The sequence below is a fragment of the Danio rerio genome, chromosome 4 (assembly GCF_052040795.2).
Source record: "Danio rerio strain M-AB ecotype USA chromosome 4, GRCz13ab, whole genome shotgun sequence".
Taxonomy (NCBI): domain Eukaryota; kingdom Metazoa; phylum Chordata; class Actinopteri; order Cypriniformes; family Danionidae; genus Danio; species Danio rerio.
Window position 1 is genome coordinate 75,257,501 of NC_141024.2, and position 23,192 is coordinate 75,280,692.

At 38.0% G+C, this 23,192-nt stretch overlaps 2 protein-coding genes and 1 long non-coding RNA gene across 3 annotated transcripts in view; 2 read left to right on the top strand and 1 right to left on the bottom strand.

Moving 5' to 3' along the window:
* Nucleotides 1-3,830, top strand: part of LOC148682562 (uncharacterized) — a 5,197-nt gene extending 1,367 nt beyond the window's left edge. Inside the window, exons 1-3 of the long non-coding RNA XR_015943190.1 lie at nucleotides 1-80; nucleotides 128-448; nucleotides 2,086-3,830. The exon at nucleotides 1-80 is cut by the window's left edge and continues 1,367 nt beyond it. This is a non-coding gene — a long non-coding RNA (uncharacterized LOC148682562). The remainder of the gene's footprint in view (nucleotides 81-127; nucleotides 449-2,085) is intronic.
* The window catches only part of LOC108184069 (protein NLRC3-like), a gene marked incomplete at its 5' end in the record, with an annotated part of 44,123 nt that extends 35,241 nt beyond the window's left edge, over nucleotides 1-8,882 (bottom strand). The window contains 2 exon segments of the mRNA NM_001444298.1: nucleotides 6,981-8,876; nucleotides 8,879-8,882. Of these exon segments, the coding sequence (NP_001431227.1) occupies nucleotides 6,981-8,876; nucleotides 8,879-8,882 (1,900 nt within the window).
* A 4,778-nt stretch (nucleotides 8,883-13,660) lies between these two features.
* Nucleotides 13,661-23,192, top strand: part of si:ch73-389k6.1 — a 33,470-nt gene continuing 23,938 nt past the window's right edge. The window contains exons 1-7 of the mRNA XM_088650880.1: nucleotides 13,661-13,687; nucleotides 14,107-14,198; nucleotides 16,985-17,017; nucleotides 19,378-19,410; nucleotides 21,666-21,698; nucleotides 21,915-21,947; nucleotides 23,069-23,101. Coding sequence (XP_088507006.1) covers nucleotides 14,111-14,198; nucleotides 16,985-17,017; nucleotides 19,378-19,410; nucleotides 21,666-21,698; nucleotides 21,915-21,947; nucleotides 23,069-23,101 — 253 coding nt within the window. The 5' untranslated portion in view covers nucleotides 13,661-13,687; nucleotides 14,107-14,110. The remainder of the gene's footprint in view (nucleotides 13,688-14,106; nucleotides 14,199-16,984; nucleotides 17,018-19,377; nucleotides 19,411-21,665; nucleotides 21,699-21,914; nucleotides 21,948-23,068; nucleotides 23,102-23,192) is intronic.

The window sequence follows — 23,192 nt, forward strand, 5'->3', positions numbered from 1 at the left end:
TTAAGAAACAGAGCGGTGTCCCACATGTGTCTAAGTGACCAGGGCACTCATATGGACAGACAACCCTACTGAAAAATCCAGTTTGAACCAGCCTAGGCTGGTTGGCTGGTTTTAGCTGGTTGACCAGGCTGGTTTTAGAGGGGTTTTGGCCATTTTCAGGCTGGTTTGCAGCTATTTCCAGCCTGGTCTTAGTTGGTCAGGCAGGAAAATGACCAGCTAAATCCAGCTAAAACTAACTTAACCAGCCTAGCCAGGCTGGGAGCCCAGCCAAAACCAGCTATGACCAGCTTAAACCAGCCTGGGAATGGCCAGAACCCCTCTAAAACCAGCCTGGTCAAACAGCTAAAAACAGCCTAACAGCCTAGGCTGGTTGAAACTGGATTTTTCATCAGGGAAGCGAATCACACGAGAGTGTCAGTGCCCATTCTAGACTCACAGTGGATTTACAGTTTTTTTGGATTGCTTAAGCACAATTTTCAAAACAGGGCCCATGTTTTCAAAACAGTACACACAATTAGCACAACCACACACCCAATTAGCAAAACACTACAGATCCTTTGCATAATTAAACACTCTTATAAAAACTATAGACTTCTGTTTAAAACCACACTTTTTTACCATAAGAAACACACATTTTCACATTTACTATACACTGTTTGCAGGAGTTAAACACTGCTGTGATAAATCTAAAACACTTTTAGCACTTCTGCTTCCCTATGATTAGAGTAGGCTACCATCAACAAAGTACAAATATAAAGTAGACTCACCAAACACTACTCAAGAACAATGTTGCACCTTGAAGAAACTCATTTATTCCTCAACATGTCCAACATGTTGGCATGAAGATTCAAAGTACTGTAACATGTCACTTTACGTATTGAACTGTAAGATAGATCTGGCATGAGAATTATCGATTGCAATGTTGTCCTTAGCAAGACACCTTGGAAAGAAGTGTCTTGAATGTAGAATCTTCAGGCCTCCTCTGTGGCTTGGATGAGGGGTACCCCAGCTTGGAGATGAAGATCATATACTTTCCACTACCATGCTGAGAAAAACTCTTCAATAAGGATGAGGAATGGAGAGTATAGTGGAAGATATAGGACGGTAAAATGTGGATGTTGCTAAAACCAGTTCTGAACCAGAGCAGAACGGTGGACAGACACATTGTTCCAGACAACAATTTATTGCGTATGATCAATTTCATTTGCTGCTGTTATGTTTTGCAATTGGTCCAAGAATGTAAGTATATGTGCTGTGTTGTGAGGGCCCATATGGGCATGGCAGTGGAGGACCCCATTCTTTGTAATGGCTGCACAGAGTGTTACTGTTTATTTCCCCCACGTTGCCCTGGGACATTGACTATAGCCCTGTGGCCAATGATGTTTCTTCTACTCTGTGTTCACATCAGGTTAAACACACCATCATCTACGTAAGCGAACTCATGCTAGATCTCCTCTCCATCTATTCGTAAAACTACCTGAAGAACAGTGTCAGGCAAAATTGTGTAGTTCAGTGTAGATCTAGTATTACAGTACAGTAAAAGATTACGAGACAGTATGCAAGACCACACTGCTAAAGTGAATATATACCTCTGCATAATCATGCCACAATCTTTTCACCCTTTCGAAATTGTGTTCTAAAGGCACTCCATAAATTTGCTTCATTTGAATGTTTTTTTTTTTTTATGGTGTATGTGTTGATATTGAGACCTGATGGTTATCATTGAAACTGGCATTTTACAGTGCTTAAACACCTGATTTGTGTGTCTACAATTAATCAAACAAGTGTTTGCACACCTGACGACTGTGTTGAACAAGTTGGTTGGACGGTGCAGTAATTTGACAGTCAGTGCTTTGCTTTTGCAAGGAAGTGACTTCATGATAGATTTTAGTGTGTAATGTATGCTAAGTGTGTTTAGTGTTTTGCAAATCACTGTGTGTAGAGATTTGCAACAAGTGTGAGGCTGACAACTTGCTTATAGTTGTGCAAATATGGGCTGATGTTTTGATACTTGTGTGTAAGGTTTTGCTAATAGTGTACTACTTTTAATTTTAGTGTGCAAGCAATCCTAAAAAACTGTAACAGTGATGTTTCCTGTTTTCCAGACAAACACACTCAACCAATGGCTATTGCTGGACCAAGTTCATGTCTGAATATTAGCGAGTCCTAGACTATAGAAAGAAACGTCTTGAGTCTGGACTCGAGTACTACAGCCCTGACAGTCACCAACTTCAGCTTGTAGATCAAACTTTACTGTATAAAGAGCAACAGAACATGACCTGATCTTCATTCGTATATTAAATTGTGGACGATGATGTAAATAAACTAAAACAAACACAAACCCGCTCTCTTAATGTCTCTTTCACCAGCCTGACAGTCACATTCACACTGATGGAGCATTAGGGGACTTTTATTCTGTCAGCTGAGAAACACCTGATCAATAATCATGAGCGCTGACTCTCCTTCACACACAGCCTTTCTGACAGAAGATCTTCAGTCAATATATTGCTTCATGTGAATGAGTAATCAGGGTTATTTTCAGATGCATGTGTAGTAAATACATCAGTTCACCAGGTCTCTTACAGTAAACTGCTGAATACATGCTTATAGTGTGTCTTCATATTATTGTAGTGGTTTAGATCAGTGGTCTTCAACCCCCAGGCGGGTGCTGGTGCGTGGATCAATCAGTACGGGGCTGAACAAGAATGAATTATCTTTAAGTTGGCAGATAAAGAAGCTGCATTTAAACTGGATTTGTGGGGACGGCGCGTGAACAGAGGCATATCGGACGTGTTTCAAACATTAGCGTGGATTTTGTGTGAGACTGAGCCTGCGCCCTCACTCACCAAGCTGCTGCACGATCACCAGTCTTCACTGTTAAAAGAGTTTGAGAAACACTTTCGCATGTCGAGATGTACATGATACTGTATGTGTGTGTGCTGCGCCCACGGGCTGTTTCACAGGCACATGCAAAGCTTGAAGGTAAACAAACAACGGCTTATCATAAGCATCTTATCGATGATTATTTACACGGTTGGCATTAAAGGGAACATATAAACGTTATGTGACTAATTTCTAGCAGCTAAATGTGTCTGGAAAATTATGCAAAGACTTTTATTCTCATAAACCGCGCGGACGTGAATGCGTCTGACTGTTCTGATTGGCTAAAGCAGACGTCTCACGTCAGCACGTTCTAGACGTGCACGCGCTCTTTCCAGCAATCTTCCTTCTATGGACCATCTCGTTGCAAAGAAACAAGCTCAGGGCTCCCATTGATTTAGCGTTACTGATGTTATAATATGTTATATTGTTGGAGCAATGTGTTAATAAAGTTATTACTTCCTAATGTTATAATAGCATTGTAATGTTGGAGCAATGTGCTAATAAAGTTCCATATGAGTACACAGTGGATTCACGTTGACCGGTCCGCAGTTAGAAAAAGGTTGTGGACCACTGGTTTAGATAATATTAAGAGTGTCGTGAGACTTTTATATGTTTAGAAGAAACTGCAAACTGAACAAACAGCAGAGCATGTCTAAACTTCACCAGGACACAACAGATATAAATATAAAAATATAAAATATGAATAAATAATTCAGAGGTAATTCATTATAAAGATCCTTAAAATAAACTGATTCCTTTAACTTTAAGTCACATTTGGGTATATTGGAAAAAGAGAAGCTCTGAAAGTGCAACATTTCATAATAGACTAAGAAAAGCTTTTAAATATATTTATAGATACACATACATTATTAAAGCTATGATTAAAATCACAACCCTGTAAATGTTTTGTTTCTTCTGTCAATCCACTGAATGGAGCTCCACATCAGGTAACCCAATATGAAACTGTATCTGTAGAGTGGAGAATCATTTACCTCAGTGTGTCCAGTTTACAGTGTTGACTCTTCAGTCCATCAGAGAGAAGCTTCACTCCTGAATCCTGCAGGTCATTGTTACTCAGGTCCAGCTCTCTCAGCACACAGTTTGAGGATTGTAGAGCTGAAGACAAACTCTCACAGCACTGAACAGTGAGATTACACATGACCAATCTGAGAAAGAAGAACACAGATTACATTAACAGTGTGATTTCAGTCATTCATCTGATGTAAAATCAAACTATGAGGTTAATAATATGACAAAACTATTGTTATGTGTGTCAGTTAGAATTATTGACTATTGTTATTTAATAAAACTGAATATTAAATGTCATCTAATATATTCTTGATTATTTTGAAAGGTAAGAAAACTGCTAAATTTGAGTTTAGATAAGAGGACCACGAGACTTTATATATTTATGAACCTGCAAAATGCAAATGATCAGAGCCTGTCAAACCTGCTCCAATAAACCAATTCACAGATAAACTATAAATATAATCATTAAAAATATTAAATATAAATAAAGATTTAGAGGTAATAATCATTAAAATACACTGATTTCCTTTTGATTAAAATCACAACCCTGTATATGTTTTGTTTCTTCTTCTGTCAATCCACTGAATGGGGATCCACATCAGGTAACCCAATATGAAACTGTATCTGTAGAGTGGAGAATCATTTACCTCAGTGTGTCCAGTTTACAGTGTTGACTCTTCAGTCCATCAGAGAGAAGCTTCACTCCTGAATCCTGCAGGTCATTGTTACTCAGGTCCAGCTCTCTCAGCACACAGTTTGAGGATTGTAGAGCTGAAGACAAACTCTCACAGCACTGAACAGTGAGTTTACACATGACCAGTCTGAAAAAAAAAATAATAGTCAAAATTACTGTGTAATTTTTAGTAAGTTGTTTAATGCAATACATAATTATAATCCATCCATCCATCTAACAATCTACAGAAAAAAACATCTTGAGTCTGGACATTTTGCAGTTTACTCAGTAAAGCTTTTGAATATATTTTTTACAAACATTCATTATTAAAGCTATGATTAAAATCACAACCCTGTAAATGTTTAGTTTTTTTCTTCTGCCAATCCACTGAATGGGGCTCCACATCAGGTAACCCAATATGAAACTGTATCTGTAGAGTGGAGAATCATTTACCTCAGTGTGTCCAGTTTACAGTGTCGACTCTTCAGTCCATCAGAGAGCTTCTTCACTCCTGAATCCTGCAGGTCATTGTTACTCAGGTCCAGCTCTCTCAGCACACAGTTTGAGGATTGTAGAGCTGAAGACAAACTCTCACAGCACTGAACAGTGAGTTTACATGTGGCCAATCTGAGAAAGAAGAACACAGATTACATTAACAGTGTGATTTCAGTCATTCATCTGATGTAAAATCAAACTATGAGGTTAATAATATGACAAAACTATTGGAATTTGTGTCAGTTATTATTATTGACTATAGTTATTTATTAAAACTGAATATTAAATGTCATCTAATATATTCTTTAATACTTTGAAAGGTAAGAAAACTGCTAAATTTGAGTTCAGATAAGAGGACCACGAGACTTTATATATTTATGAACCTGCAAAATGCAAATGATCAGAGCCTGTCAAACCTGCTCCAATAAACCAATTCACAGATAAACTATAAATATAATCATTAAAAATATAAAATATAAATAAAGATTTAGAGGTAATTAAATAAAATAATCATTAAAATACACTGATTTCCTGAACTGATTAAGAAAAAGAGCAACTTTCATTTGAGAAGCAGCATTTTGCAGTTTCTCCACTAATGCTCTTAAATATATCTGGACATTTCCATCTCAATCAAAACACTTTTAATGTTGTAGAGTGGAGAATCATTTACCTCAGTGTGTCCAGTTTACAGTGTTGACTCTTCAGTCCATCAGAGAGAAGCTTCACTCCTGAATCCTGCAGGTCATTGTTACTCAGGTCCAGCTCTCTCAGCACACAGTTTGAGGATTGTAGAGCTGAAGATAAACTCTCACAGCACTGAACAGTGAGTTTACAGCTCTGTAGTCTGTGTAGAGGACAAAGAGCAACACAATCAGCAGTGAGAAATGAGCAGTGTTGAGTGTTCATGAGTTCAGTCTACAGTGATAAAAGCAACACTGGAAATAAACTATATATATATACTGCTCAAACAATAAAGGGAACACTAAAATAACACATCCTAGATCTGAATGACTGAAATATTCTTATTAAATACTTTGTTCTTTACACAGTTGAATGTGCTGACAACAAAATCACACAGACATGATCACTGGAAATCAAATGTATTAACCCATGGAGGACTGGATTAGGAGTCACACTCAAAGCTGTAGTGAACTGCAGGAATTACTGACACACTCCAGACACATGAGGTCCAGCATTGTCTTGCATTAGGAGGAACAAGAATATTATTTTATTTAAACACATCTTCTTTTTATTTATTTATTTATTTATTGAAAGTACATTAAACTAAACTAAAGATGTATTTCCCCATTCATATGACTGTACTGAATTATTGAACAGATTATTAATAACTAATCAGAGAGCATTTTACTGAGCTCAGTGTAAAGTTTAGTGTTTAGGCCTACAGTAAATGTAATATTAGAGGCATGTCTGCGGCGAGACGGCAATACTGTGTCTAAAATTACACTATTTCTCTGATCAGAAAACACACACAATTATCCAAGAGCAACACTGTGTTAGATTTGAGCAAATACACATCAACAAATGTCCTATTCAGCTGGAGGAGCACAGGGATTTACAGGGATTTGAGTTATTTTCCAGGATAAACTGTAAAGCAAATGAAGTAGATTATTAAATAAGTACAAATGTTGTTTGTGTGAGTAAAAAGTCAAGAAAAGTTTGTTAAATACGTTTAGAAATGCTGAAATAAATGAGCAAATAAGGAAACAGAACACTGCCGCCGCGTCCCCATGCAGTAATATGGTGTATCAGCGATCTCACAGGGGGACGATATGGCCAGCTAAAGATTTTCTGTTAAAGCAGGGCAGTGATTCACTAAACTGATCTGAGTCTTCAGTGCAGACTGATGTGTGTCTTCTGTGATCAATCAATGAATACTCACAGAGCTCTTCTGCAGTTTCTCACAGCTGCTGTCAGTCTCCGTCTTCCCTCAGCTGATGTGTTGAATTTATTAGAGTCTAACTCATCCAGCGGCTCCTCTGACATCTCAATCATGTAGGAGATTGTTGAGCAGTGAGCAGGAGAGAGATACTCCTCCGAGTGTTTGTCTGATTTCACAAACTCCTGAATCTCTCTGGCCAGAGTCTGATCTTTCACCTCCAGCAGACAGAGGAACAGATTGATGGATCTTTCAGCTGAGAGACGGTCATCTGTCTTGATCTTGTCTTTAATGTACTGTGTGATTTCTCTGATGCTCTCTGAGTTCTCCTCTGTGTGTGTCAGCAGATCCTGGAAGAGTCTCTGATTGGACTCCAGTGAGACGCCCAGCAGGAACCGCAGGAACAGATCCAGATGACCATTACTACTCCTGACAGCTTTATCTACTGCTGAACTGAGCAGATCATACAGAGACTTCTCAGAGCTGGACTGTAGATATTGATCATATGAATATTCTTCATCATAAATCACCCTCAGCGGTTCTCTGTTCTTTGTTAAATGGCAGTAAAACACAAAGAAAGCAGCCAGAAACTCCTGAAAGCTGAGATGGATGAAGCTGTAGACTTTCCTCTGATGAATCACAGATTCCTCCTTGAAGATCTCAGTGCAGATCCCAGAATACACCGAGGCGTCAGTGACGTCTATGCCGCTCTCAATCAGGTCCTCCTCATAGAACATCACATTGCCCTCCATCAGCTGTCTGAAAGCCACTTCAGCAAGTTTGAGGATCACTCCTCTGTTGGACTGCAGGAGTTTCTCTGGATCTCTCTCTTCATACTTCTGCTTCCTCATGTTGATCTGAATCAGCAGGAAGTGGATGTACATCTCAGTCAGAGTTTGAGGGATTTCTGCACTCACATCTTCTTCCAGGAGCTTCTGAAGCACAGTGGAGGAGATCCAGCAGAAGACGGGTATGTGGCACATGATCTGGAGGCTTCTTGCTCTTCTGATGTGGGAGATGATTCTGCTGGCTTGATGCTCGTCGCTGATTCTCTTCCTGAAATATTCCTCCTTCTGAGGCTCAGTGAATCCCTGAATCTCTGTCAGACGCTTGATGTATCTGGAGGGGATCTGATGGGCTGCTGCTGGTCTGGAGGTGATCCAGATGAGAGCAGAGGGAAGCAGATCTCCTTTCAGGAGGCTCCGCATCAACACAGCCACTGATGAAGATTCAGTCACAGCACAAACTTTCTCCTCATCTGAAAAGTTGAGTGTGATTCTGCTTTCATCCAGACCATCAAAGATGAACACAACTCTACACTGCTCATAAATCTTGGGCTCCAGATCTTCAAGTTCAGGATGAAAGTCCAGCAGAAGTCTGTGAAGACTGTACTGATGATCTCTGATCAAGTTCAGCTCTCGAAATGGAAGCACAAACATGAAATCTACATCCTGATGGTCTTTTCCCTCGGCCCAGTCCACAATGAACTTCTGCACAGAGACGGTTTTCCCGATTCCAGCGATGCCTTTAGTGAGAACAGTCTTGATCTGGGCTTTCTCCTTCTTGATCTTCTCCTCATGTCCTGCTCCAGCTGAGGCTTTAAAGATGTCATTGCAGTAGACTGGAGTGTGTTGTGAGGGTTTTGTTCTGCCTCTTTTCTCCATCTGTAAAACCTCATGTTCTTCATTCACTCCTTCACTCTCTCCTTCTATGATGTAGAGCTGTGTGTAGATGCTGTTCAGGAGGGTTTGAGTCTCTCCATGGTTGATTCCCTCAAATAATCTCTCATACTTGTTCTTCATGCTGGTTTTGTGCTGCTCTTTGACTCTCTGAAGTTCATCATGTTCTGGTTGGAGTGAATCCTGCTGCAGGTCTCCAGTCTGATCTTCTCTATCCACACTGCAGGAACAACAACAACACAAGGAATCAATGAGTAAACCCCATGGTTATACCTTATGGCTCGGAAATTATGTAAAAAAGAGAGACATCCAAGACAGATAACATTACAGAACACAATTTATTAAAGAGACTCTTTATAACATATAAAGTTTAATAAAAATGTCCTGATGAATACTGAAATACAGTTCATGTGTGAGCAATAATGTACAGCACTAAATACCTTTGGGCAGATGATGGTGATTTCTCACTGAATACTGGTGGATGACCCATTGACCCGTCACTCTTCAGAGACACAGCGCTGGACACACATGATCCTGATCTCACACTGAACACACCAGAGGAAAAGGAGCATCACAACCTCAAGGTTTTGTTCAAGGTGTAAGATAAATGTTTCATGAGTAAAATTTCAGCTCAATATAGCCATCAGATCATTATTATACTCTTCTGAACATGTGACCTGTGTCATTTGTGTGTCTCCTGCATTTAAAGTGTTTGATTGAAGTCAATATTCATATTAAATATATTGATGTGGAGTTTACTCACAGCTCTGTGCATTCTCCCATCACAATTTCTTTCTTTTTTCTACATATTTTGCTAATTCTACAGCAGAATTTATGCATGATGATTTTTATAAGTGTCGTAATATCAAAACTAAATCATAATCATATCATAACTAAAAACTTAAGATATGAAATAATAATAAAAAGTTTTAAAGTCTTATTTAATGTTTACAATGCAAATCCATTTAGATCCACATATTTGTTAAACACAGCGAGTCTCGTGTAATATTGACTTAAAGACAATGACTGTACAAACTGTACTGTAAATAAATCACATGAATATTTGTTATATTAGTCAATAATATTACTGAAATTAATTTATAAACTGAATAATATAAATGTGCTCACATTTACGCTGGTAAATAAATAGACTCAGTGGTGGGTTAAAAACCAGCATGTTTCTGCACACAGAGATTGTGTGTGGGTCCAGCTATTACTATTAACAGAAACATATAAGTTTATTATACCAAGTTATATATATATATATATATATATATATATATATATATATATATATATATATATAAATCACAAGGTGCAAGAGGTGAACAGTGTGATTTGTTGCTTTTTTCAGATCAGCACAACTGTAATGTTCATGTTTTGTGTCATGTTGTTAAAATAGTACATCTGTTTGCGCCACTTTGTGGACTCAAGGGTGTTACGGTCTATAAAGGAGGTGTGTTAAGTTGTTGGTCTTTGTTCTTCAGAGAAAGTGTTGAAATAATGGTGTAAAAACAGAGTCAATACCTGTGTTTCTCTGAGAGAGAGTCCTTTACTCGCTCCTCTGCCATACTGCAGCTAAAACACCAATACAGACATTAGCAGAGCTTTCAGGAAACAATCATACACACATACATATATATAGTCCTTAACATGAATGCAGTAATGCCTAGTTCAGACTGCGTGATTTTAGCCCCGATTTTGGCTCGCCGACAGGTTTTGAGAAATCGCCGACAAATGCCTGAAATCACAGGCAAATCGCTGCTCGTGCACGTGAGTGACAATCACACAGTATGAACTTTCAAAGACGCGATCTGAGAGATTCGCCGATGAGTCGGCGATGCCTGTGAGATATTTGGCGTGCTGAATATCTGGAGCTGTCGGCAATTCAAATCACGCCGTGTGAATTGAGTTTTGACTGAAATTAACATCAGCGATCGCCTACAGCCAATGAGAGAGCAGCTTTCACTTGTGTGTGCGTGTGTGTGTGTACCTGCTGCAGGCCAGCGGGAGGCTGGGGGAGAAGGTAAAAGCGCTCTTTTTCGGTTTATTTGGACCCACGAAATGGAGGAAAAACTAGTGGAGGTTTGACAGGACTCAGGAGCACCCGTGTCTGTTTGACGTTTCATACAGAAAGAAATTAGTTTATTATCAACTTAAGTTGAGGAGAAATGGCTAATTCCCTTTAAACCCAGGTGAGCAAACATGTACATGTTCTACCCCATTAAAGGCTTCTTTCTCATTATGTAGTTAATAACAAAAGATATACGACGTGTTTTTGGCTGTGAGACGTAGTTTGGACGAAGTTGTCGGCGATTCTCCCTATAGTAAAGTCATGCAATGTGAAAGTCCCTGTCGCCGATCCATCTTGCAGTGTAAACAAAGCAGCGACAAAACGCCAGCGCAGATAGTCATGCAGTGTGAAAACATCTGTGACACGATGACTTTGAAAATCATGCAGTCTGAACTCGGCATTAGTTTAACCCTGATCTGACATCTCAGCTGTTTCACATTTGATTTAAGGTAAATGCATGTTATATAGAGTTTATCAAGAGAAGTTCAGGTTCAGCCAATTGTTGATTTAGTGAGTATTAAAATGTCTCTCTACTAAAGAGGCTCTTTGGTTAATGAGTTACTCTGACGGTCAAAGGTTAAATGCAGTGTTGTTTAAGGATCGTCAGCTTGTTGTTTTCAGCAGCTTTTCTTCCTGTTCAACTGAAGGTCTGCTTTAACTTTACTTTTGATTTGGTGACTCTGAATGTTTAGAGTTATATTTAATGCTGAATTATTGGACACTATTGAGTCAGTCTGATATAGAAGAGCACAAACACTTTAAAGGGATTAAAAATAAAGCTTTTAGACACAGTGTTTAAATGAGCGTGTTTGACTCAGTGTTTAATCTGTGTTTGAGGATTTGATCTTCAGGATCAGACATTTAAATCACACTCACACATATAAACCCTTCATCATCTCCACAAATCAGCGTAATGTAGAAGTGTTAAACTCACATGCAGAAGTACAGACGCTCTTGTGCAGCAGGAACACAATCTGAGCTCTTTCACTCTTTCACTTCACTAAAACACACCTGTGTGATCTACAGGTATATCCTCAAATATTACTGGCTCCACAGAGTGACACTGACATGAATATTCATGAGACTCTCCTGACTGTGGGCGTGTCCTGAAGACGACACACAAACCACTGGAGCTGAAGATATCTGTGCAGATTCTCTGAGCACGAGTGTGTTGAAGGAAGATTTAGAGAAGGTGTTTAAGATGAAATCTAAGAGGTCTCTGGAGAATATTTACAGTAATGTTGAACCTATAAAATAAGATTAGAGATTTATATATAAATGAGTACACCTCATACAGATCTCTCTGCTATATTATTATTATTTTCTGTAAGATACTGTTTAATAATATTTAATAAGTGTGTTTATACATTATATTAGTCAGTACCAAAGGCAAAACTGAACTAACTGAGCAAAATAACTGAAGATCACAGTGAAGAGAAACAGCACACACAAATGAATAATGTTTAACCAGAGGACAAATCAAGAAAACCATTAAACAGCATTACATTCAGTTCAAATGTTGTAGTTTGTCTTTTATTTATTGTTTGCAGCACATAATGTGAATGTACATGTGTTATCTCTCTATTTCTGAAGGGGTTTTTAGACTCTTATTTTAATCAATATATCTGTTTATCGATACTCTCTATTACAGTACAGATGTTAAATACTATTTTTGTTTGATCATTTCTAAAAATTCAGGATAAATGACAATAAAATAAAATAATTTTTCTCAGAAACTGGAAGACGGGTTTGTCGTGTCTTGGTTGTGAGAAATTATTTATTATTATCAGTAAAATCAAATTTAGCAGCTCTTATTTATTTATTTGTTCTTTTTTTACATGTTTAAAGGGAAATAACATTAGGGAATATGTAGTTATACACAAATCATTATAAAGGGAATGTTAAATTAAATACAGATAACTTAATCATCTGAATAGATCTTTACAGTAACTCTGTATTGAAATCAGGGAATGATTAAAACCTTTAGATGGGTGGAAAAGAGTTGACAGATTCAGGATCAGTTAGCACATTGTGTTTAGTGAATGTGATGTTTTCCAAGTAGTGTAAGAGTTTTAGTTCACAATCCATAAACAAGATTATCTTAATCAGTTATAATGATCAATTTACAGACACTAAAATATAATAATGAGATCATGAGGAACCAGAATAGTTTAGTGTAATCACAACTGAAACAGTCATTTAATAATAGTATCTGACTCTCATTTTTACACATAAAAACACATAAATCATTACATGGGTAATGTCTATTTTAAAATGGCTTTCCTTTACTTTATTAAGAGTATGTGTGTGTGTGTGTGTGTGTGTGTGTGTGTGTGTGTGTATATATATATATATATATATATATATATATATATATATATATATATATATATATATATATATATATATATATTGACAAAACACAATGAACAAGTGTCTTTTGTTCATGAAGACACTGATGTAGTGTGCAGAGGTAAACTGATATTTACTTTTCAATATATTCTTCATCAGTTAAATAACATTTTTATTCATTTTAATGCTTGTGAAGGACTGAACCACAAAGAATACACGATCAAATTAAATCAGAGAGGGTGATTGTGCTAAATATTCTATTAATAATGTATTCAAAATTAACATATTTTCATTTTTTAGCTTTTTACAATAGCTGGACATGTTTTGTCCAATATCTCAAGAATCAGTGATATGTATAAATATATATTGTAGACATAACAATAACAACAAGTAGTGATATGATAACAGTGCCTTCTAATGCTTCTCCAAACAGTTCTTCACTTTATTTGAGAAACCCCAAACGTCATCCTGTATGACTGACCTAAATGTCTTCTGTGTGCTGTGAGAAGTTAGCGATTGATCGGGACTTTTATTTTGGCGTGGTGCTGTGACGTCATTAGCCCGGGCTGCTAGCACTCGTGCGTCTGTGCCTCCACAGGAGAAAGGTTTGTGTTTTTAAAGCTTTTGAGGAGGATAAACTCATGCAAAGCGCTCGATTAAAGTTGAATGTCTTCACACGTGACGCTGAGAGATGTGTCATTTAAACATGATAAGGCTTTATAGAGTGCGCTTGAACGCTTTTAACAGTAACGAGTGCTGCTGTTATGATGAGTTCATGGAGATGAATAGCAGAAATATGCGTCACGACAACTGTTTATAAACCCTGCAAACGTTTACATGAAGATTAAAGCAGATATACATCATAAAACGAAGTGATAATAGTCTGTGTTGATCTGTAAATGTGTAGTGGTAGTTCAGTTCTGCTTGTTTGTGTTTTATCAGACTGTTTACCTGAAATCTTTCTGATATATTATTTAACAGAATAATACTAACAGAAAGAAATCAACTGTTGAATTTATTGAAGAAAGATGGACCCTGTTAAACTTGAGAGTGAAGATGTGAAGATTGAAGAAGAGGCGCTTGCAGTGAAAAAAGAGGAGTCTGAGGAACAGACAGGTCGGTTTATTAAAGCTCAGTTCATCTGTTCACTAAACATCTCCAACTAAAAGTAGCTCATGACTTACTGAGGTAAAGTTGGTTTTATATTCACACATTCAGACTTTCTTCTTAATAATATCACTTCAGAAAATGATTCTGTGTAAATTCTGAATAGTGAAATCATATGTTGAGGTAAAGTTGTTTTTATATTTGCACATTTGTTCGCTTTTGGTACTGTGACAACTTATGACAGGCTACTGTAAATATCGGCTCTGAAAAAAGGCATGTAAGATTGACTTTAACACGACATCAACACTGTTTAATTGACTGTTAATATTGTACTTTGATTGTCATTATATGATAATATGATTTAACAATTTTGAATTAGCACAGAATGATTTTCTGAAGTGATATTATTAAGGAGAAAGTCTGAAAGTGCGAATATAAGACCAACTTTACCTCAGTAAATCACATTATCAGCCAACAACTATTAAAGCACAACATTGTTCACAGTCAGTTGAACAGTGCTGCTGATGTTGTCATGTTGAAGTCATTCCTACACGCCATTTCAGAGCCAGTATTTAAAGTAGCCAGAATTAACAAATATAAAAGCTACCTTACCTCAATTCATAACTCTATTCATAACTATTGTACAGTTGTTGTTTTTTTAGTATACAGTTGAAACCAGAAGTTTATATACACTCTAAAAAGAGGAACATAACCATTTTTTTTCAATGTCTGATTGTAAATCAGACTAAACGTTTACTATTTTAGGTCCGTCAGGATTACCTAAATCATTTACATTTGCTAAATGCCAGAATAATCAGAGAATTTTGTTGTTAATTTCTAGACAGTTAAAAGTTTACACACATTTCCTTGGTATTTATTTAATTTTGCTTTTAAACTATATAACTTTGGTCAAATGTTTTGGGTCTCCTTCTTTTGTTGTTGATTCTGGCTTGTTGATTTCCCCATGTTGTCACACAAGGAAGCAGTGTGTTTGAGCTTTTTCTTCAATACTATTCTACACCTGTGCCTCACATTAACTCAAATGTTGTCAATTAGCCAATCAGAAACTTCCAAAACCCTGACATCATCATCTGAGCTTTTCCAGAGGCAGAATAATCTGATTGTATGTAAACTTGACTTTCAAGGAAATTTAGAACAATTTCTTAAACAATATCTCTCTCATTATTCTGCCATTAAGCAGAACAGAAACACATGTGATCATCCTCACTTACCTAAAAGAGGAAAAGTTTAGTCACATTAACATCTGACTCTATTTTTAAATGATTATGTGCCTTTTTGTACAGCAGATGTCAACTTCTGCTTTCATCTGTAATTATTTTTAGGGTTTTTTCACCTTGATTGATAGGACAGTGGAGGGTACAGATTGGAAATGGGAGCAGACAGAGGGAATGGTTGGCTAGAACCACGAGCAGGGAATCGAACTCGGGTCGCCGTGAGCACCATGGTGCTATATGTCGACACACTAGGCTATTGGTGCCAACTGGTGCAGTTGCTTTGATAACATTATCTCAAACTATGTCAGAGTTTAATTAATTTAATAGTATGCAACATATTGAAAATACGTGTTCGGTAGTGTGTATATATATAACGTGTGTGTATATATATATATATATAACGTGTTTATATATATAACATTAAGCTCATGCTAATGTGTTGACGTCACAATGCCATTTCAAATATTGAAAGTAGCCAAAAACGGACGAATGTTCGAATATAAAAACAACTTTACCTCAGTTCATAACTTGCCCATTTGGGAGGAAATCTTTTAAATATTGGACATTAGGGCTGCACCATATTGGAAAAACTCTGATATTGCCATATTTTGTTTTGCTGTGATATGAATAAAATTTCAGCAGATGATTTGAACAGCTCTATTTGGAAATTCTCTTCTCTCTATTTCTGTGCAGTGCGTCTGCATAAATTATAATAAAATACAAGCCAAAATAAATATATAAATGAACAGTGGTTTATTTTTCTCGAGATGGGGTACAGCTGGAAGGGCATCCGCTGTGTTAAGTTGTTGGTTCATTCCGCTGTGGCGACCCCAGATTAATAAAGGGACTAAGCTGAAAAGAAAATGAATGAATGAATGAATGAATGAATGAATGAATGAATGAACAGTGGTTTTTCCGGGGGAGTCTAGCAGTATTCAAGTACAGAAATTGAACAATCAAACGTAAAATACCATGGTCATCATCGTATAAATAATCCAAAAAATGATCAAATTTAATAATATCTTGATCTTTTAATGTTTAGTAAATAATCTAATCCTGCGATGTGACTATTGCAGATACACTCATTGCGATATCGATGCTTAAACGATATATTGTTCAGCCCTAATGGACATGTCAGCCAGCGCTAAATTTGGAAATCCTTAAATTTTGCTCTCAGAGTATTTCACAAACACTACATTAGAGAGTCTTATGTAGTATATATATATATATATATATATATATATATATATATATATATATATATATATATATATTCTTGTAAACAGTGTTAATATTGCAACAGGAACCATACACCTATACTTTTGCAATGCACTTTTTTTTTGTTATCAGACAATGACTTTTATATGGAGAGATTTATATAATAAAGAAATATTTTTAAATGTGAATCCTTCAAAAATGGTAAAATCTTTTAGAAAAAAACCCTTAAAGACAGTTTTAGATTGTATACCTTGCGTATTACGTATTGCCAATGATGACCTTTTATTGTTTAATTTTACTTTCCTTTAAGTGCTTTATGAGTTTCTGTCTTCTGTTGAACAGGTTCAACTCAGCCAGTTCTGCAGCCAATGATGGGTGAGTAGATGATATAGATCATAGGTCTCAAACTGGATTCCTGGAGGGCCGCAGCTCTGCACAGTTTGGCTCCAACCCTAATCAAACACACCTGATGCAACTAATCAAGGGGTTCAGGATTACTAGAGACTATTAAGCAGGTGTGAGCTGGAGCTGGTTGAAGCTAAACTGTGCAGAGCTGCGGCCCTCCAGGAATTGAGTTTGAGACCATTGATATAGATGAATGTTCAGCCTTTTAAAATAGTTTCTTTATTTTTTTTGGTCTTGTTTTGTTTTAAAAGCTTTTAATCATTTAATCAAGGAGTTAAGCGGCAAGCGAAGTAGGATACACGGACCAATAATAATTTGTATGAAATACAACCTGAACATTCAAACTGATTGGGAATACCTTTTATTTATTTATTTATTTTGTTTAACCTAGGCATTCTGGTCAAATGTACCCACTGGCCTCTGTCCATCATAAACATCCCCTTATCATAATTGGCTTCATCACTCTGTCTCCCCTACACCAATGTGTGCGGTCTGACGCAATATGGCTGTCGTCATGTCATCCAGCTGGATGCTGCACACTGGTGGTGGATGAGGAGATTCCTCTCCCAAAAATGTGTTGAGCGCTTTGAATGCCCAGAAAAGCACTGTATAAAAGTTAGAAATTAGTATTTGTAATATTTTTATAATTATACAAGATTTGTGTGATATTTAAAGTGATGAAATATTGGATATGCAAGATTAACTCATGTTTTTTTTTGCTCAAAGGTGAAGACCGCACTCAGTGTTCTGCACAACTCCTTATTTTTGATTATCTCCATTATGGGCATTAAAGGATCTATTTGTAGTGTATCCAGTGGCTTTAATTGAGCTAAATGAGTTCAAACTACTTGTCTAAAATGAGCTGAAACAACACAATTCTTGAGTTTTTTGAGGGCAGCCTAATCGTTTTATGTTCAATCCCCTCAAATTCATAAAAACAAATGAGGGCGTTTTCACACTATGCTATCCGAACCGTGCCCAGGCCCTTTTACCGGATCGTTTGAGAAGTGTGAGTGCTCTGAATTTCGGTTCACTTGGGCTTTGGTGCGGTATGCTTATAGTGTGAGTGCAAAACGTGCCAGAGCCCGAAACTGAACGTGAGAGATGACTGTTTGATATGGGTTTATTAATCATTCTTACCGTTTAATGAACACAAACTGTCATAGATTATTAAAGACGCAAACCCCTCACTGCACGACAGCTGCACCTTCAGCAAACCTCCTAATTCCTGCAGTACCAGAACTTTATGATTGTTTATGAGGGTCAAAAGTGGCTGATCTGTCTGGCAAAATATTTGACTGTGTCACTGCATATCAAACCACTAAAACGATAAAACTAGAGAAGTCTCCAGAGCGCTCACTAAACAGCGCAGCATCGATGAGGTAAGCGTGCCCAAGCATGAAGACGGGAGAGGGGATAAACGTGCTTTGGCCCAGTTCAAGGCAACTGTACATAGTGTGGGTACGCCCCAATTGAACTTATTTCCTTCATGTTGTCCAAACAGAAATCCATTGAGTTGAACCCAGCATTTTTTAGAGTGTATCTAGGATTTTGTAACTTCAAGTTTAAGTTTGTCGATGGTTTAATTCCCTGGTGTGTGAAAATTTAATAATACAATACCATACACCGTGTCTGAGGGGTTATCACACACCGGACAAGCACTTTCTATATACAAATATAATGTTATTTAATATAAAACAATGCAGATGTGGTGGAAGGAGTTTGAACTTGTTTTTGCTGCCCAAAGAATATCTGCAGCAATAAAAAGACGTGTCAGGGAGCCTATTGTAAAGCTTTAGCCCGGTGTTGAGGCTCTCGGAGATGGTTTTTTACTTATCTATATAAACTTACAGTTGAAGTCAGAACTATTCGCCCCCTTTGAATATTTTTTTCTGTTTTAAATATTTCCCAAATGATGTTTAACAGATTGAGGAAATGTTCACAGTATGTCTGATAATATTTTTTCTTCTGGAGAAAGTCTTATTTGTTTTATTTCAGCTAGAATAAAAGCAGTTTTAAATTTCTAAGCATCATTTTAACAACAAAATTATTAGCCCCTTTAAGCTATATTTTGTTGTCTGAACAATCATTATACAGTATATATATATGCTTAATTACCCTAACCTGCCCAGTTACCCTAATTAACCTAGTTTTAACCTTCAAATGTCACTTTAAGAAGTAATAGAAGTGTCTTGAAATGTGTTGAAATAATCTCAGTTAAACCGAAATTGGGGGGAAAAACATATAAACAGGGGGGCTAATAATTCTGACTTTAACTGTATACGTATACACATCAAATTTCATTATGTCATGACCCTTCTGTTGAACAGGTTTATCTCAGCCAGTCCTGCAGCAAGTTATTGGTGAGTACATGAATGTTCAGTTTGTGGTGGACTGTCACTTTAAGACTTCTCTCTGTTGCTCAGTAAAAGTGTCTCAGCAGCTTTGTCTATAGGTTTAAGCAAAAACACTGTCATTTCTGTTCTTATACAGATTTCTGAATTGTTTGATACAGATACCATCATGATGATAACCTCCAATATTATTAATTTTTCTTCTTCTCTTGTGTTTGGTGCACACCGAAATCCGAACACCTTGTCAATTGCCCTTATGCACAGACAACATTGTTAAATGTTCAGCTTGAGCTGAATTATTTGCGGGTTTAGGCTTAATATGAAACGCGAGGGCTGCACAATATAAAAAATAAATACAAATATACCAAAAAAATGTGGGCATTGATGGCACTCTGTGTGATTTTGTAATAGACACATGGCAAGATTTGCAATGTTGACTAGAGTTCATATTTTGACTGAACCACAGAACATTTGTGGATTCTCAATATATTAAAAAGTCACTTAGAGTGTTATTTATATATGAAATATCCATATCGCAGAGAAGTGCATTAAATTTCCTACATTTTATGTGCCAAACATTCACAGGTTGTTCGGTCACACTTTACAATGAGGTTCATTAGTTAATGTTAATAAAAGCATGTACTAAGATGAACAAACAATGAACAATACATTTACTACAGTATTTGTTCATGTTAATTAACGTTAGTTAATGAAAATACAGTAGTTCATTGTTAGTTCATGTTAACTCATGGTGCATTACCTAATGTTAAGCATGGACAGTTATGATTAATAAATGCTGTACATGTGTTGTTCATGTTAGTAAATGCATTAACTAATGAAACTTGTGTTGTTCTGTCTAGCTCAGTCCTGGAGGGCTGGTGTCCTGCATAGTTTAGTTCCAACCAATGATTGTAAAAAAAAATGGACGACGCGACAGCCCCTTTTCCCATTGAACGCCTTGAGGGCAAAACGCCTGCTTGACGGGCACAAACTGTCGCAAAAGACTGCTGAAATTGGAGCCTTGACATGCGCAGAAGGACTGTCTGATGGAGCCAGAGGAGGAGCCGCGAAAATGAGCAGAGTCGAGCTTCCAACCAAACGCTTTATGTAAAATCAACCACGCCCCCCGAACTTCTCAGCATGCGTTTGCTGTCATATCAACACAAATGGATGTAATAACGTTAACAAATATGAGGGTTTTATATATTCAATCGCGCCAGCTCCGGGCCGCAGCGCATAACCTACTCGCGGCGTCGCGGGCTGATTCCGACTCGCATGCGGCAGCGCCGGCTCGCTCGGCCGCCGCATCTGGCTCGATTGACTCGGGCTGGAATCGGGCAGTGAGTCCAGGCATCCGGAGTAGGTCCAGCAGAGGTAGTCAGTCTGAGGGGTAAGTCTCCGGCAGGCGAGAATCTAGCCAGAAGTGTATTTTGCTATCTGGGTGGTTAGGCGTGTATCAGCAAACTAATAAAGCCCATAAAAAGCTCTGACCTTAGCGAATAAACAGTGTTCCACCAGATCATGTATGTCAGAAACTATAGTTTACTGCTGAACTCATTTTGTCATGGTAAAATAACACAGAAATCAATTAATAACACTTCAGTCTCCTGCCGAAGCTCAGACGCCGCGCTTTGAGAAACTGTCAATCACAGCTGTCAATCACGATGACACGCCCAGCATTAAATTACTGCTAAAAACAAACTGTTTACAAAAATGAAGATCTGCACCTATTTCAGCACAATAACCAGTGCCTTAATCCACCAGAACTATCTTTCAGGACTTTTTATTGCAAGTGTAATAATTTTTTTTATTTGGGCTCAAGTCTCCTTCATTAACGGAGGAGGCGGGCTTTATGACTTGTACTGCAGCCAGCCCCCAGGGGGCGATCTAACGGCCGAGACCTTCACTCAAACGCAGGCTTGCGGCACACTTGGTTCCAACCTCCTTCAACACACCTGCCTGCATGTTTCTCGTATACCTAAAAAGAGCCTGATTAGCTGCTTCAGGTGTGTCTGATTGGGGTTGGAAGCAAACTTTGCAGGACACCGACCCTCCAGGACAGAGTTGTGACACCCCTGCTTTCAGAGATGGGTAGTACGAGATACATTTACTTAGTTATATTTACATTATTTCTAGCGTTGGGTTTTCCACACGCCAGCACTCTTCTCTAAGCCTGGAAGTGTGTTTGTATAGTGTTGATCCTATCAGAGATGTTTTGACTTTACTCTCGAGTGCTTGATGAGTTTGTTTGTTCTGTTGAACAGGTTCAGCTCAGCCAGTTCTGCAGCAGATGATGGGTGAGTAATGCGTAAATGATAGCTGAATGCATTACTATAACTCATATGGATATGGTGATCATTGTCTTGTGCTGGTTCACACTAAAGCAGAGCACACTGATGTTCGCTCTTATACTAGCAGGACGTTTTTCACCTCACACAGTGTTTCCACTCAAGAGGTGTCCTGATTTGACTCTCCCTCAGGAGGTTTACGGGTTTCTGTCTTCTGTTGAACAGGTTTAAGTCAGCCAGTTCTGCAGCAGATCATGGGTGAGTAAATAAGGAGCTAAATGTTCAGTTTTGGGTGAATTAACCCTTTAAAGTCGGGCATATGTGCAATTTCAGCATGGTACCAACTCAGCCTGTATGGGAAGATCGCATGTGATGTAAAGCTAAAGCTCAGGATTAATGAGCACACACTATACAGACTGTGTGTGTGAACTCAACACGTAACACTCGCTTCTTCCTCTGTCATGTTTAACGGTGGTTTGTAAACCAGCATATGGTTTATTTACGCCACTCAGTGGGAAGGAGCGTGAAGCTCGGTGGAAAGGAAGAAATTCAAAACCGCAACAGATGAATTTTATTTCCGAATCACACCTGTATCTCACACATATATCATTCAACCATCCGAATGCCAATCAGTAGAGTTTAATCACCTCAACACTCAACAAAGCTGAAATTCAGCTCAGAATCGGACCCTAAATTGCACAGTATATGCCTGGCTTTAAACATCCCTCTGATGCTCAGTAAATGACTCTCAGCAGCCTTGTGAACAGGGCCGGGACACACCAAGCCGACACAAAACACGAATTCCAACTGTGTTGTCGCCCTCACATCTGGACCAATAAGCTGTACATGAACACACCAAACAGACGAACACTCACTGAAACGAGAGCCTCGTTCTGTGCCTACATAAGAGGACGTCTTTCCTCACCAGCAGGGGGCAGAATCTGAATGCAGGAAAACAACAGCCAGCCTCTTCATGTTTCTTCTTGGCTTGAATTGTTTACTTGGCTTCATCACTTCACTATTACACACCTTACTGAACATCGTTGCTCTCTTCAGCCGATGGCGATTCTACATGTTCAATCAAACCAGTGAGCTCCAATGTTAACGAAAGGCAGCAAGTGGAAAACACCAAACACACTAGCCGGACCAATGCTGACCAATGAAGCCACAGGTTGACCGTCAGCTTGGTGTGTCCTGGCCCTTATTATTTTTCTGATTTCACACACCGCCGTCATGCATCTGTTAGACTGTCCGGCCGCTACACTTCTTGACAGTTTTCTTTCGTCATCATCACGTTATCGGACATCCAGGCATATGAATACATCTGTGAATGGATTCAGAATCCAAGCCTTCATGAGTTTCTGTCTTCTGTTGAGCAGGTTCAGGTCAGCCAGTTCTGCAGCCAGTGATTGGTGAGTACATGATGTTCTCCGCAGCTTTGTGAACGGGTTTAAGAGAAAACGTTTACATTTCTGTTGTTCTTCAGATCTCTATTAGGCTGTG